This window comes from Centruroides sculpturatus, unplaced genomic scaffold, assembly GCF_000671375.1.
Source record: "Centruroides sculpturatus isolate CEXI.00-Female unplaced genomic scaffold, Cexi_2.0 scaffold174, whole genome shotgun sequence".
In the NCBI taxonomy this organism is placed as follows: domain Eukaryota; kingdom Metazoa; phylum Arthropoda; class Arachnida; order Scorpiones; family Buthidae; genus Centruroides; species Centruroides sculpturatus.
Window position 1 is genome coordinate 673,993 of NW_019384420.1, and position 17,642 is coordinate 691,634.

Sequence of the window (17,642 nt, forward strand, 5' to 3'; positions counted from 1 at the left end):
TGTAGACAAAGAGCACAAAAATGTACAGAACGATCCTGCTCATTTTTCTCGATAATACCACATAAAATGACGTGTCCTGCTAGTAATAATTGTTATGCTATAAAATTTTTTGATGAACTGCTACAAGTGGCATATTTCATTATTTCAGATAGTAATATATAATTCATTTTACATTGACTAGTCACAAGCGACCCAGATAGGGTAGCCGTTTTGTAAAAATACAGCACCCTCTATAGTTTGTGAAAAATGTGAATAAGAAGGCATAGAAGTTAATTTGCAATAGGTTTGACAATTAAGCAAAAGCAGTTATGGCAACACTAGACAAATTATTTGCTCATCCTAATTTGACTCAACAGCCGGTAAATGGTGTAAGAGAATCATTGGATGTTATAACTCACTTTCTCGACGCATTAGAAATCCTAAAGCAACCATAAGTACAGTGACAAACTATTTTAGTATACTTTCTGTGAAAGAAACTCGATTTGGAAACACTGTCAGTTTATCTTAGGTTTGGAAAAGGGAGAATTACCGACTTTTAAATTGTTCACTCAAGTTTCAGCCACAGCACACAAATATATGCTCTGCAACAAGATCAGCAGTACTAAGCGGAACTAATGATTATTACTCGAAGCCGAAGGTAAAATCGAGTCTGGTCTGGCTTCCAGACATTGTTCAATATCTAATGCATGTGTATTTTTCAAATTAGTGTCATGTTCAATGTATCAGTGTTCTTCAAAGACACAATTTATATGCAACCACCAATGTACCTAAAGGAGGCTTGCAAATTTGGCCCCAAGTTCGTGCCACGCCCTAAGCTTACATATGAAAAAATTATCCCTGATGTTGAGCAAGCAGTAGAAGGGCTTAGCAAGCTTAAAAAAGAGGCTTTTAGATGAAGAACAGTTTTTAAAATAAACAATGATGTTGCAAGATCAACCCANCGTAATTAGAATGGACATTTTCTTTTAATCTGTTCCAAGAAAACAGATAAAACTTACATATGTTTTGTTAGTAAAGAATTTGGTGTAGCTTCTGTTAAAATGTTTAAGCATTTTTCAGGATCAATATTTAAAGCTAGTCTGCTAATATTAGATCCAGTATGGCAAAATTTCTTTATTGGTATTATTTCGTAATTAGAATGGACATTTTCTTTTTATCTGTTCCAAGAACATTCCCAAGTCTGTCTTAGATAATTTCTCAAGTCCTTCTATGTTATTTCTAAAGATAATGATAATTCATTATTAATTAAGCAACTACCCAAACTTTTTTCATATATTAATTTCTATAATTAAATAAATTCATCATAATTTTAGTTATTTATTTATTGTTACAAAAATGAGGTAAAACAATAAAAAAGCAAGTGGAAAGAATTTAGCATAATAACTAAAATGTAAAGAATTGCTAGATTAAGATATATTGAATCTAGAAGTAAATATAAACATTATTAAATCTTAAAAAAACCTAATTAATTAACCTTCAATACTAATTAGCTACTTATATTAAACTAAAATATGTATCGTGTTGTAGAAAAAAAACAAGCTTACCTGTTAAGATACAGTAATACTGCCAAGCAATGTTTGCATTTTCCCGATTGTCCAGCTTTACAGGAACAAGTTATGCAGTCAATTTTATGATATGTTGATAAACTTTAAAATTCCAGTAATTTTGTGTGGGATAGAAGTCAATGCTGATGTTTGCAGACAAAGAGCACAAAAATGTACAGAATGATCTTGCTCATTTTTCTCGATAATACCACATAAAATGACGTGTCCTGCTAGTAATACTTGTTCTTTTTCTATAAAATTTCTTGATGAACTGCTACAAGTAGCATATTTCATTATTTCAGATAGTAATATATAATTCATTTTACATTGACTAGTCACAAGTGACCCAGATAGAGTAGCCATTTTGTAAAAATACAGTGCCATGTTCATGAAAAATGCGAATACTAGGTAATGTTAAAAATACCCACTTGTAACAACATAAAACTGTTCTAATGTCATATTTGAAGCACTCCCAAATTTACAAAATTAGATTACAAATTTTATTTAACATAGAAGAAATTATGTGTTCAGTCTTAAGGTCAGAGTTCACTTCTTAGAATGACTGTGGGTGGTACTCTTCCTCACCTGACTTTGTGGGGTGAAGTGCCTGTTTGCAGAAGAGGGTTGCCATTTTGTATTTTATTTTGACTCTGTTCTTGGTCCCGACTACAAGTCTGGATTTTTTGTGCACAAATGATTTGGGCACATAATACTCTGTGCCAAATATCAACTCTCACATTGTACTCCTTCATACCTCTATGCTGGTAACATAAAACGGCAGTACAGTAGAACTTCGAAAACTCGTCCCTCGATAACTTAGCACTCCGGATAACTGGTCCACACCTTGGCAGGGCGAAAAAATCCTTAGTTAATTAATTTTCATTATAGACAGCTTTATAAAAGTATAAAAGCTCTCATAAAGTATTTTTCTGAGGTCTGTCTTATCAGGTAAATTACTGTACACAGTGTATTCATTAATTTTCATTTTCATGTAGTGGCTCTATGCCTTCATAAAGGACGTACTTTTCCTTTGTTTAAGGGTATTTGGGCAGTTTATTCTCTGTTATATTCTGTACAAGTAAATACTGTACAAGTACAGTACAGTATTTTCTGAGGAAATACTCGTACTTATTTTTTTTAACCCCATTCCCGATAACTCTGCATTTTCACAAACTCGGCCACCCTTCGGTCCACATTAGGTTGAGTTTTCAAGGTTCTACTGTATCTGTATATATATAACATTCAACGGGTGTCCATCTGTCCTGTAACCGTTTGATAACGGACACTAGAGGCACCCCTATCGTGTGTCATATTTCAAACATTCAAATTAACAATTATAATTAATATTTAAATTAACAATATAAATTATTATTATTATTAATTTGGTCCATAAATTATTATTTGGTCAATATAACAATATAAATAATTCAGTATATTTGTAATAGGAATTTATTATTTCAGGGGCTTATATCTCGCAAAGGGTTGTAAGATTTCAAGATATACAAAATATCTTGAAATCAAACGATATAATTATTTTTCATTTTTTAAAGTAATTTAATACATTCTGCAACCTCCAAAATCATATTAATAATGCTGTGTAAGATACATATTAAAAATTATCTATGAATTATGTAGAAATTTTCACACAGTAAGACCCTGCTTAACACGGAATGCATTCCTAGACGACAAAGTGCTAAGCGAAACAGCATTAAACAAGACCATTTTAATGTAGAGTAAATAGGGATGGGGAAACGTGACCAAAAATAAAAGAAAATTTACTTTAATTTTAAGTTATTTTTATATTAATTTGTATAATAATATATGTTAAATAACACATAAACATATGCACACAGAAATGTATAATAATATGTTAATTAGTTCATTTTTTGTGACGAAGGTACTGACTTTTCTGAAAATCTTGTTTTTTTTTTGTTTTTTTTTTTTTTTTGCAATAAAGTCATGAAGTTTCATTTGTTGCTTTTTTCTCTCCTTAAGCAATTGTTGGTAGCAGATCGCATCCAAAATGCCTTGTTTTGCTTTTGCACTCCTTTCAAAATCTAGATCATTCACTACAATTTGATCAACGATTTTGGTTATCATTACCAAATTTTTACTAAGAAAATCTGTAGAGAAATATTTTGGGTTCTTCGTATTCAGAATCTCTGTTTTCCAGTTCTACATGAATTCCTTGTTCAGCCAGTTCTTGAAGTCATCGCTGTTAAGGCTCTTACCAGAAACCTGCAGTAACTCCCCAATATCCTGCTCATCTACATCATCTGTATCGATTAAGCTGACAATTTTGTCAATCTAACAATATAGTGATAGGCTTTTCTCGATGAAAAGTTTTGGATACCTTCAGCCATAACTTCTTCCACACTCCGTTCATGCATTTATCAGTTACTTCTTGCCAAGCTAAGTCGCTATTTCCTATGGTATCCATGATGCTATATTTTTTCCAAAATTGCACCAAACAACATAGATTTAAGGAAGTATAGCACTTTGGCGAATTGCCACCTTTTGCTGATTGGTTCATGTTTGGGAATAATCGTATTATATACGAATCAATGAAATACTGCGTTAATTTGAATCAGCATAAATTTTGAGTGTTTTTAGGCGTCAAGCAGACCGCGTTATATTGAATCAGCATTAAGCGGGGTCTTACTGTAGAATAAATTTATTAAAGTTTGCTGGAAACTGCATACAACAACAACAAATGTTTTGAATTGAGTTGAAAATTTAAAAAAAATGAACTTAGATCAAACTAAAAAGACAAGTTTTCTCAGAATCACTGGAAAGAATAATTAACACACGAGAACCTTATTATTATATTCCAGTAATGATAAAAATTAAATAAAACTAATGTTTTCAACAATATTCATGGTCTTCCTCAGACTTTTGACCAGTACAATTTGAATATGGAATGTGTCGAACAATATGTTTAAATTATCTTAAAATTTTGAAAAATTTAAAACTGGAAGATAATTTTTCAGCTGAATGTGCTACTATAGTGATAAAAATATCTTTACATCACAACAAATAAATAATATGTACTTAATGGTGTAGTAGAATAAGTATCTAATGTTGCTCTCGTTTTTTCTCATAGTACCACCTCCATGCATCCTTTGTGTTGATACAGTTGCTGGCCAGTCTGGCTTTGTAAATTTCTAAAGCATCTAGGTTGTGAAGGTGCTCAACCTGACATGACATTTTTAATAATTTGGCCTTATGGATGTGGGCTTCTATTTCAGGGTCCATGGTGTGGGATGCTAGGACAGTGGGTATGCCTTTGGTTGGAGATATCATAACTGCACTTGTATTCTTTTGCTTAGTGAGTGCTTTGTTGGATCCGATGTATACATGTTGGAATCTGTGGTCTCTGACAGAAACCATATAAACACCAGGTGCTCCTCTGTCCTGTCCTTTCCATTGTGCAATAGCCCATAAGGCTATGTACATATTTGGCATTTTGCGTTGCGTTAAACGTGCATTAGCAGCGTACACACCGCATGTTGGATTGACGTTCGACGACCGTTTAGTGGAGCGTTAGCACTGGCTCAGTTTGGAAATGGACGTGAAAGTAATTGCTTGTGTGTGCCTCCTCCACCATCGCTATAAAAGACGATGGCAGAGGCAAAGAAAATTTTGGGTGCACTCAATATTACGAGATAGACTGACGCATGGAATGTGTGTGACATTGTATTCAAAACTAAGACAATATGAAAGACAATATGAACCCAAATTTTTTAATTCTTTTAGAACAGGGGTCGCCAAACTTTTTTAACCATTGACCCCCAACCACTTTCCAAAGCCTCACATAGACCCCCCACCGTAAAATTTTATTACAAGTGTATGTGTTTGAGCAAAAAAAAAAGTGGTCTCTGTGTAAGCAAAAAAAAAAAAAGGTTGTGACCCCTTAGCCACATCAACCCCCTAATCGACCCCCTAGCTGCATCGACCCCTGGGGTCGATATCAAATACTTTGGCGAACCCTGTTTTAGAATATCTATAAAATCATTTGACGATGGCTGGTCTCTTTTAGATTTCATCAATTAATAGACCAGTATCAAAATGATCATTCTCCATTTCGGCCAACATACGTCCACTCTACCCAAAAGCACGCGATCGAATGTACAACAACATGGCAGCACATATATCTTATAGCGCCCATAAAACGCGCATTTTAACAAAAATCTATCAACGCGCGCTTGGCCAAAAGTGTGCATTTGAGTATGTATGCCTATGCAGAACTCTTGATTCTTTAAAATGCGCGTTTAAAAACACCTAATGTGTACACAGCCTACACTGTGCTAGATTTCTTATTGTGTCTTTATGGGCAGTAATTTTCTTATAGACAGAGCTTAGGTGCTGGTTGTATTTCATTACTGTATGTAATTGGTTGATGCCGTTATCATGGTGTCGTTGGGCGTTACCTGTGTGTTGAGTATTGCACGTCATTAGTAGGAATATTCAAATTGTACTGGTCAAAAGCCTGAGGAAGACCATGAATATGGTTGAAAACGTTAGTTTTATTTAATTTTTATCATTACTGGGATATAATAAGGTTCTCATGTGTTAATTAGATCAAACTTCTAACTTAAAAGGTATTTTCATTTTTTAAATAAAAACATAATACAAAATATTATTGTAAATTTTTATAATAAGATTTTAAAAAGCAAAGAGATTGAGTGATTGGAGTATTGATACTCCAATCACTCAATCTGATTATTATTTTAGTAATGAAGAGTCCTGTTACTGAGAATGCCCTTTCCAATTCAATTGATGTGAGTGGAATCGTATTTAACCTGTTCCATACACCCATATTGAATTGATAGTTGTAGGAATTTCAGCAATGAATTTCCTACACAAAGTGCAACAAAAATATATATAATTAAAGGGGTCATAATGAAACAGTGATTTGTGATCTCAGAAATTTTAACTTTTCAGTTATTTTCTTGTAACTGATTCAATTTAAAATTTTTATTTGTATGTTGACTTTGTTCCACAATTTTGGCTTTTTTTGATTTAATTTAAATTGCTTCCCATTTTGAATCCTTATATATTCCTCAGTATCACCATTTTAAAGTCTACTAAGGACTGCTCCTTCAATTGTCCAATTGTCATAAGACAAGTTCAAAGATCTCCCAAAATGGGGCTACCCATTGCTACTTTCCTTTTTTGGATGTATGTATGTTAATAAAAGTAAAAAAAAAGGACGAATAACACAATAGATGTGCCAGCTCTAATATCTGTACATCACCATTTTGTTTGAAAGAATTAAAATGATCATTAATTTTGTTTATTTGTTCATTGCTACAATTCAGAATTATTTTAACTTTTTACAACGGGTGTCTGATTATGTATGTTTAATCAAAAAATGAAATTATCTTGTATCTGTATAATTTATTGTGTTCTGTCTGGCAGCAGGAAAGACCAACATCAGGTAATTGCTTTCATGCAATTTCTGTCAGCAGAATCACTGCACTTTGCTATTTTTAATGAAATAGCAAATTGTTTATATTAAAATTTGATATAGCATGTACATTATCTCTAATTTTACAAATAATAATAATAATGCATTTTGAGATGAACTTTTTACATACAAATTAACAATACATATGTAACGAAACTTATCATTGATTAATTTTATTATTCAAGTCTAAAGAAAACAAAATAATTATTTTGATGAAATTTCATCTGAGAGCAACTCAAAAAGTTATCACTTTGTCACTCCTTGGGTTTCTTGATTTTTGTAGAAAAACTTTTGCAGTGACCGTCTGTAGTGAAGGTTAACTATGTCAATCAGGCCACATCTGCCATCTTTATGTGGAAGAATAAATCTTTCTTTGACGGATTTAGGATGATGATGATTATGTTTAGTAAGTGTTGTTGTTGTTTTCTTTTGGAGTTGCTGCATTGTGAGGTTATAGCTCCTGGGAAACCCTGGTGTGACAGTCTATGGGCATCTTTCATGAGATGGCATCCCCTCGTTGGACCCCATTGCTCACTGGGAGAAGAATAAACATTCTTCAATATGAATTCAATAAAACCTGAAAGAACATGTACTGATGCATTGCCATCAAAGGATGTTAGTTTCTTTAACCAACCAGCTTACCTCATTGTTCATGCTACTGGAGAAACACCTCTCTAAACGTTCTTTCTTTTATTCAAAAATTATTTGAATTGACCATTTGGCATCTAAAAAAATACAAAAATTAAAGTCAGGAGATTTGCTTGTAGAAACAGCCTCCCCTCAACAGTCAGCAAAGCTTTTGGTAACAAAGACTCTAGGAGATATGAAAGTCACTATCACACAACACACAAGTTTGAACTCATCACATGGTGTGATATGAGATTGATCTGATGTCTCAAGGGGAATCAGCCTTTCAGACCAAGGTGTCACTGCAATCTGACACATCTCCATTCATCGAGATGGCAAGTTAATTTCTGCTAAACATCTAATCCATTTAACAAACCAACCTTGCCATTTTTCATTACAGCAGGATACCTGAACTGTCCAGTTCGTTCATACATTTCAAACCCACTGCGTTGTTTTAAATGCCAGTGGTTTGGACATTCACAAGTATCCTGTTGAGGGAAGAATGTATGCTCACAGTGTGGAATTGAAGGTGACCAGAGTACTAAGTGTACCACTACTCCGTGCTGTGTGAATTGCAAAGACGCACATCCCACCTACTCCCGGAAATGCCCTGCATGGCAGACAGAAAAAGAAATCCAGCATGTAAAAACAGTCAACAACTTACCTTATTCAGAGGTGTGTCGCATGGCTGTTTCAAGTGACCCACTAAAACAAAAGACATTCGTTACTGCTTTCAAATCCACAAAGACATGTGGAATTCAAACCGATATTTGTTTTCCCAAAAAGGTACATACTGGGGTGCCTTTTTCTATTTTATATTATGGGTAATATTCCGAAGTGTAACAGGAACCTGTCCCTTTTTATTTGGGGTGACTAGTAAATGTGCTCCAGAAAGACCTTTTATCTGTAAAGGATGTGATTCAATAACTCCTATCTCTTTACGGCTTTTCATTCCCTTTATTGTTGCCGTAACTATGTTATCTGACTGGGGAGGAAGTTTACAAGTCTCCAGTAGAATTACTTCCTTTCCTTCTTCTTCGGTGGGTTTTTGTTTCTTTATTTTATCTACTCTAACTGTGATCATAGGAATGTTATCGGAGCCAGAAGTAATTTTCCTGGGAGTATCTAATTAAATTTTTCTGGTTCCTTTTCTTGGCAAGGGTATTTATTGTCCCTTTGTTTGATTAGGTTATACCCTACCTTTCTTCTGGGAATAGGAGAACTAATAAAGGGGATAAATGTATGAGGAGGTATTATTAAGTGACCATTTTGTAAATCAGGTAGGAATCCCTTTTCTACTATCATGTCCCTACCAATTAACCCATCACAAGGATAAATAACCTTGGCATCTACTATACAATAAGGGAAGGTGAAACGTAACTCTCCAATTTGAAAAATAGGACTCAGAATACCATAGGTATGTATAGGGTGACCAGTTGCACTTCATAAATCAGTTTCCTGTTTGTAATCAATGGGCAACCTTTTCTGAATCTGGTCAATGAAAGTCTTTGATAATAGTGACACCTTGGCCCCAGTATCCACTTGTAATGTTGCTCGTATATCTTCTATTTCCCCTACTACGGTAGGTTCATTATGTATCCTTCTAACTTTTTCTGCTTCTGAAGGATAACTTTCATCTTGCTTTTTCCACGGAATTATGTTACCTGAACAATAATACCAACTAACTATCCTCCTTTTATTGTTTAATCCGGTTCTAGGGGGCATACTTCCTATTTTACCCCTATATTGATATACTGGCCTATAGTGCTCCTGATTATTTGTTGGCCTTAGCTCTCTGGGTTCCCTAGGAATGGGTGCAAACCTTACTCTTGGTTGACCTCTTCCACCTGGGTGCTTTGGGACAGCTTGTTGGAGGGGAGCGGGTTTTTGTTGCTTTGGTGAGACATTGGGTCTGGGCATTGGCGTTAAAGGGAAATAGTTATCTTGATAATCTGGAGTATCAAATCGTCTCTTCCCACGATTAGTAGAGTTGTACGAGTATCCCTTACTTTGGAACCTTCCTGCCTGTTCAGGATATTGTCCTTCCCATTGCCTTCTTCCCCTTAGTGCTGGATTCTTATTTAAGTTATTGAAATCAGTTCTTAAGGCTTTTACGACGGTTATTAATTGTTCCATCTCTTGCCCCGATTTGCCTACTGCCCTCTCCCTAAATTGGGAGGGTTGAAGTGTCTCCTCCTCTTTTATTACTTTCAGAAACCCATGAGGACGGGAAGTCAATATTTCTATATTCTCCTCACTGATGGCTACTTGCAAATCTTGGTCGAACATCTCCATTTCTGGACATTACCCGTTGTCTAATTTTCATATCTATCCCTGATAAGAATTGTACTCTAAGCCGCTCATCTAATTCTTTTTCTTTTACCCTTTTTATAATTGCTATTTCAGTATCACTAGCTCCCTCATGTTCGATTTCCACCTCTGCATCTAAAGACTGTAACCGTACAGCATAAGCTTGTACAGTACATCCTCATCTCGCACTTGTACACAGGCATAAAATTTCTGAAGCCTATATGTATATGGAATCTATTCAAAGCGTTTTATCATAACCTTCTTAAAGGTCTCAAAATCCTCTACATCTTTAATTCGCCGATCCTTTCGAGCAAATTCTCGGGCAGTGCCAGTTAACTTTAACTGTAAAGATGCCCATCCTGCCTATTCCCGGAAATGCCCTGCAAGGCAAAGAGAAAAGGAGATTCAACGGGTGAAAACTGTAAAAACTTATCATACCCAGAGGCCCGTCGCATGGTCACTCCAAGTGCACCATTATAGCAAAAGACATTTGCTAGTGTGTTGAAATCCACTAAGTCAGGTGGGGTTCAAATAGATATTTCTGTATCCCCAAGTGAATCTGTTACTCAACATGCAAAATGCTTATTAATCCATCTGCACAATCAGAAGAAAAGGAGAACACAAAGACCAAAACCTCTGTAACTAAAACGGGAGTAACAACCAGAAATCTGAATTCTAAAAAAGCCAGTAAGAACCCACTTAACAAACAAAGAGTGAAAGCAGCCCTCTCTAAAGTCTCAAAAAAATCAGAAGCTCAATCTATGAGTGAGTTCTCTGACATATCTGATGAAGAGCCTTATATGGAGGTTTCAAAATCAAAGTCACCTCCAAAAGTGAAACCGCCTGTTAAATTAAAGAGTGATACCCTCGCAAAGAATGCTGCCTCAAACACATAATGGATTATAAAATAATACAATGGAACTGTCGTGGTTTCCGCAACAACTTCTCTGACATTAAACACTTGACATCATCTACCTCATCTCTCTGTGTGGCACTCCAGGAAACCCATCTAAAACCTGGAGAAAATATTTCTCTCAAAGGATTCAATCTTTACCGCAAGGATGAAGATAGCCACAACTGAGCCATTGGCGGTGTGGCTATTCTGGTTTCCAATTGAATCCCATCTTTGCTGGTACAAATAACCACTGATTTACAAGCTGTGGCAGTCAGAATTTCTATTGGAGTAACTGTCACAGTTTGCTCTATATACTTGCCACCAGATGTCAGAGTCAAGAAGGATGAATTGGATGCCTTGGTTGAACAGCTGCCAACACCATTCCTTCTACTGGGTGATTTCAATGGCCACAATCCTATGTAGGGAAGTCCTGACATTAATTGTTGAGGCGGAGCCATTGAACGACTCATAGGCAATCAGCAAATGTATTTATTTAATACTGGAGATGCGACATACTTCCATGCCCCAACAAGAACTTTCACTGCCATTGATTTATCATTAGCCACTCCGAATCTGTTTTCATTATTTTCATGGGAGGTTGGATCCAATCCACTCTATAGTGACCACTTTCCAATATTTCTATAATATCAAGGCAGAGAAAGCTGTGAAACAGCCCATCTACCATGCTGGAAACTGGAAATGTCAGATTGGCCTGGAATCTCCTCTTTGGCTAACATCACTGAGGAAATGGTCAATACCGCTGATATCAATGACGCAGTTGAAGTTGTCACTTCCAGTATTATTCAGGCAGCTGAGAAAACAATAGGAAAGACATCAATAAGATACCCAAAGCATTCGAAACCATGGTGGAACCAGAACTGCGAGGCAGCATTTAAAGCACAAAAGAAAGCATGGGGAATTTTTAGAAGATACCACACTGCTAAAAATTTAGTTGCTTTTCGAAAGGCAAATGCCAGAAGAATAAGAAGGCAAAGCCAAAGGGATCCTTGGAGGAAGTATGTTTTTAGCATAACATCTTCCACTAGCTCAAAAGCAGTCTGGGATAAAATCCATAAAATCAATGGAAAATATGCTTCTTACTCTGTCTATGCTGGAAAAGAATGGCACAATAATCAGCGATATACAGGGTATTGCTGATACGTTGGGTGAAACCTTTTCTTATTCTTCTAGCAATATTATGTATTCAAGGAATTTTCAGGTTTATAAATTGCAAAGTGAAAAACAATATTTAAACTTTCATTCCTCATGTAATGAGGAATATAATGTGCCATTCACCAGCATAGAACTACATACAGCAATCTCTCGCTCGGGGAATATTGCTGTATGCCCAGATAAAATACACTACAGCATGATTAAAAATCTTTCAGACAATTCTCTTTGTAATGTTCTGAATATGTTTAACAGAATATGGACAGAACATATTTTTCCCGACTTTTGGAGGCTATCTATCATTATTCCCATTCCCAAGCCTGGTAAAGACCACAAGAATCCCTCTAATTACAGACCAATCTCTCTGACAAGTTGCCTGTGTAAACTCTTTGAGAGGATGGTAAACAGACGTCTGATGTATCTCTTAGAGAAAAATGAATACTTTTCACCACATCAGAGTGGTTTTCGTAGGAACAGAAGTACCACTGATAACTTAGTAAACCTTGAAACATCTATACGCGAAGCGTTTGTTAGACGACAGCACTTAGTGTCTGTATTTTTCGATATAGAGAAGGCCTATGATCGCTGTTGGCGATACGGGATACTCCGTGATCTGTACGAATTCGGATTGCGGGGTAATTTGCCGATTTTTATAAAAAACTTCCTACAGAATCGAAGATTTCATGTCAGGATGGGCAACACTTTATCTAGGCCTTTCACACAACAAGAAGGTGTTCCTCAAGGCTCTATTTTGAGTGTGACTCTGTTCCTAATTAAAATTAACAGCATAGCTAACTGTCTCCCTCCCAGTGTGAAACACTCTTTGTATGTAGATGACTTTCAGATCTCCTGTCAGTCTAGTAATATGAGTTTCATTGAGAGACAACTTCAAACTTCCCTAAATTGCATATATGATTGGTCCAAGACCAATGGGTTTACGTTTAATGCAGCGAAGACATCGTGCATCCACTTCTGCCGAAGGCGTGGTTTGCACCTGGATCCTGAAATTCACCTAAATGGGGATAAAATTCCAATGGTGAATGAGGCTAAGTTTTTGGGTGTTTGTTTCGACCAAAAACTGACATTTTTGCCACATTTGCACAACTTGAAGAGTAGATGTCTAAAATCTCTGAACCTTTTAAAGGTACTGTGCTGCTCATCCTGGGGAGCAGACAAAGTTTCTATGCTCAGGATTTATAGGGCCCTTGTTTGCTCTAAGCTGGACTACAGTTGCATTGTTTATAGCTCTGTGCGAGAATCTACTCTTCGGATGCTGGATCCAATTCACCATCAAGCACTGCGTTTGTGCACTGGTGCTTTTCGAACTTCTCCTGTACAAAGTCTGTATGTGGATGCTTATGAGCCTTTACTATCTCTCAGGAGAGAACAGTTGGTCTCTATTTTACTTTATAAAACAGAAATCTCACACTAAATCTTCAATTGATTGTACAGTATTAAATACTCAGCTGAAAAGGTTATTTGAAGCTTGCCAAAGCAGTGTCCCTACATTCGCCATAAGAATGGAGAATGTGAGCAGCACGATTGATCTGAACACAGGCAACATTTCACAGCTACTCCAACTATCTACAATTAACCAGTAACCGGTGCAAAAATTCTTTAAAATTGGCGAACGTTTTTGATTCCCGTCCTGGGATCTTCTTCAGGCTTACTTTATTTTACCTTTCGTTATTACCGGATTCTTTAATTCAAATGTTTTTGAAAAATATGGAATGTGCCATTTTTCAAAAACATTTCGAAAATGGAAGGAATCTACATGTTATTTTAAATATAATTTTTTACCATTGGGGATTCGTTGTGTGCAATACCTCATAGAATTTATCTTATAAAGCTAGAGGTTTGTAGTATATCTCCTTGGTCAACGCCTGTGATAAATGTTGACTTTAACTTAAAGCAATTTCCAAAGGAATCCACCCCAGACTACGTCTACAGACAGCACTTTGCAGAAATTCAACACAGTGACAGGAATTTAATTCCTATTTATACAGATGGATCTAAATCTGATGATTACGTTGGCTCAGCCTTCGTCTGCCAGGATGATATCATGGCAGAACAAATTGCATTGAATTTTTCCATCTTTTCTGCAGAGTTGCATGCTATTTATTTAGCTTTAAAGTATATAAATAGGAAAGGTTATTGTTGCTGTGTTATTTACACTGACTCAGTTAGTGCACTTCAAGCTTTGAACTCATGTGATCCTAGTTCTCACTCCATAGTGATTAAAATTCGTAAACTGTTTTGCCATCTTATTGCGAGTAACTTCTTTGTAAAATTTTGTTGGGTCCCAGGCCATGTAGGTATAAAAGGAAATGAAGAAGCTGATGCAGCTGCAAAGGCAGCTAGTCCTTCACAGCATGAAATGTGTATTGAAGGAGGTGATTTGAAGATAGTTGTTAAAAAACGACTTGCAGAGAGATGGCAAAATGTGTGGAATGCACAAATCCAGAATAAACTATACGAGATCAAACTTACGATAGAAAATTGGACATGCAACAAACAGTATGACAGGAGATCTGAAGTTATTCTTAGTTGTTTGAGAATTGGGTATACTCGGTTGACTCATCAATACCTTTTGAACGGTGAAGACCAGCCAGTATGTGAGTATTGCAACTGCTTTCTAAGTGTAAAACGCATACTTTGCCACTGCATTGCTCTCGATCAAAGTCGTAGACAGCATTTCGGAAATACAAGTTTGAGAGAGATTTTGGGCCAGAGGCCAAATCTGGACAACATAGTGGACTTTCTGAAAGTCAATAATATGTATAGAGATATTTGATTTCTTATTTATTTATTTACTTATTTTAGAGTTTTATTTACCTTGTTTTTGCTTAGTTATCTTGTTGTATATATCTGTTGTTTTTTATTTATTTATTTATCTAATAATGTCTTATGTTTGTTAGTGTGGTGATTAAAATTTTTACCATTTGCCCTGGCACAGCTTAGCCTACATGGCTCTTGTGCCAAAAAACTAAAACAAACCAACCAACCATGAGTAAGGCATCTGCCAGTGATGTTCTATATGTTTTGCATATACGAATGGCTGCCTTCCGTTGTATCAAAATAAGTTTTCTTTTATTGTGGATTTTGTCCACTGTCTCTCCCCATACTTGAACACCATATAGAACTATTAGCTCTATGGCTTTTTTGTATATTAATTCTGTGTTCCTTGGATTCATTCCTTATGTATTTTTACTTACTTGCTCAATAAGATCTACTTTTTCTGTCATTTTCCTATATGTTTCCTGTATATTTGATCTTCAGTTAAGTTGGCTGTTGAAAAATATCTCCAGATACTTGATATATGGTACGTTATTAACATTTTTTTCATCTACTTTTATGCCGATAGGTTTTTTTTAGTTGTCTCCTTTGTTTTTGCGAGTACAAACTATTGCTTCGCATTTATTATGATTTATTGGTTGTTTGTTCTTAATGTGGGTAACCGGACTAAAGGTAGTCTTTTCTCTAGGTCGGCAATGGTGTAATAAAAACCGCCCACTTGTCACGGAATGGCAAGGTCGATGTTACTATCCCGTGAAGTTGGGACGCGCTTTATCAGGACAGTAAAGGAGATGGATGGGTTGTTTGTAAGGCGTTGGCGATACTTGAATATACGACACCAAGTAAGCAACAAAAACAAAAATTTAATAATTTCTCTTAAACGTAATACATACTGGAACGTCGGGTCCAACTATGCTAGTTATAACCTTTCGCGACATACCAAGTGAGAGTTTACATGCTTAGTGATCATACCTCTTGGTGAGTTCTATTTTGGTTTTGACAATAAACTTCTTGTCTATTTCGGTGAAGGAGCGACGATCGATTGGTCCCTCGGGTCGGATGACAATCCGGGCTGTCTCAATCGGGTGTTGATCGGTGCGCCATTCAAGTGATTCCTCTGACCCCATTTTCGGATAGTACTCCCTATGTATATTAGGGGTCACACAATTTCAGTTACCAATTGTGCCTTTCAGTGATGACTTTTTCGTGACTCAGATTGAGAATTCAGTGAGAAAGGAAGTATCTTCCGGCAAAAGAAGGATGAGCAGAGATTTCGTTCAGAGATTCTGATATGATCTGGTACGGGGGGGTTTTACAAGAAAATTCTATATGGCTGGGCCTGCTATTCGGACCCTCACATCACATTTGTCTTTCCAAAATCATACTAGTATTTAAAGGCAAGTTCAATTTTTAATTTGTTTAAGAGGGTGACACACTCTTACATATAAGCGGTTATAAATATAAATACAAAAATGGTTGTACAGGTAACCCCATATAACACAGCACTTCTATAGCACGGATTCACTCTAACACGGTTTGAGAATTGGGAACATACTCCGTATAGCACGGGTTTACTCTAACACGGTTTGGGAATTGGGTAAAACCCTCGTACAACATGAAATGTAATAAAGGGTGCATTCTTTTATACATCCACATAATTCCGCGCGAGCATTCTAATTGTTTTCATGGCTACTTTGAATGCTCTTTCAACAAATAATCCATTTAATGGTTAAATTATACAATTGGGACCTTTCTTTTGCCTCTAAAAGCTCATTTTAGAATTATAGCGTCCTCCATATGATACTATTGATAGTGCGGGCGCCGCCATCTTTCTTTCACTGTCATTCCTAAATGCCTACAAATAGCAGTGCATTCTCATTGCAGAGCGACTGCTATTAACGAACGCTCCCAAAAACTGTTACCAGTTAATGATGATCATGCTGAGATCATCATATAAAATGAATAATCCTCTGGTAAAATATTTGCTTAAATAATAAATAAGTATTTTACCTATGAAAAAAAATGAATAATAGATCCGATTTAAATGAGGATTTTAACAACATGTTTTTTTAATTTTTGGAACCTAACCCCCCCTTTTCACACTAGTTCTTTTTTGTACAAAAGGGATTTGCATAACACGGCAATTTTTTGGAACCTAACTTCCCTTTTTACACTAGTTCTTTGTTTTGTACAACACGGATTCGCATAACATCGCAATTTTTTGGAACGTAACTCCCGTGTTATACGGGGGTTACCTGTATATTTGAACTAAAATTTTTACAAAAATCGTAATACATTATAAGGATAATTATAATTGTTATTAATGATACATAGTTAACAAAGTATAATTCTTTTCTGAGTAAATGGTTGGCTTGGTTTATCGGTGATTGGATGCACATGTGTTACTTATATCTGGTGGTTGGTTTGGAGTCGTCCAGGGATTGGCTGTTCTATGTATTGCTCTGGTAGTGAGGGTATCGGTTCTTGGAATCACGTAAGTGTACTGTTCTTTGCTCTTGAGTTGTTGTGAGGTTGGTAGACGATGCGAAAATCTTTGTTTTATACTGGTCGGCGCTTAATTCAGAAGGAATGAGGAAGGAAAAATTATTGTTCAGGTAGGTTGATGTTGCTATGAACCTGTAGAGTAATTTCATAGAATAAAATGATGACAAGTTGGGAGTTCTTCGAGTAGGAGATCTTCGCTTCGGGAGTAGGTTAGGTGACACCAGTTTCTCTCGGTAAAAATAAAAGTCATTAGTTAAAAAATTTTTGAATTAAAGTCTAGTACTTGACAGGTTGGAGGTATGAAAAATAAGTACAGAATATAATA

General features: G+C 35.9%; 1 protein-coding gene across 1 annotated transcript; it reads left to right on the forward strand.

Moving 5' to 3' along the window:
* Positions 1 to 6,931: 6,931 nt before the first annotated feature.
* LOC111619354 lies at positions 6,932 to 16,978 on the forward strand. The gene is made up of 2 exons (XM_023361064.1): positions 6,932 to 13,439; positions 13,812 to 16,978. Exons 1-2 carry the CDS (start codon positions 11,928 to 11,930, stop codon positions 14,808 to 14,810), a joined length of 2,511 nt encoding a protein of 836 aa, XP_023216832.1. The 5' UTR covers positions 6,932 to 11,927; the 3' UTR covers positions 14,811 to 16,978.
* The last annotated feature ends 664 nt before the right edge of the window (positions 16,979 to 17,642 follow it).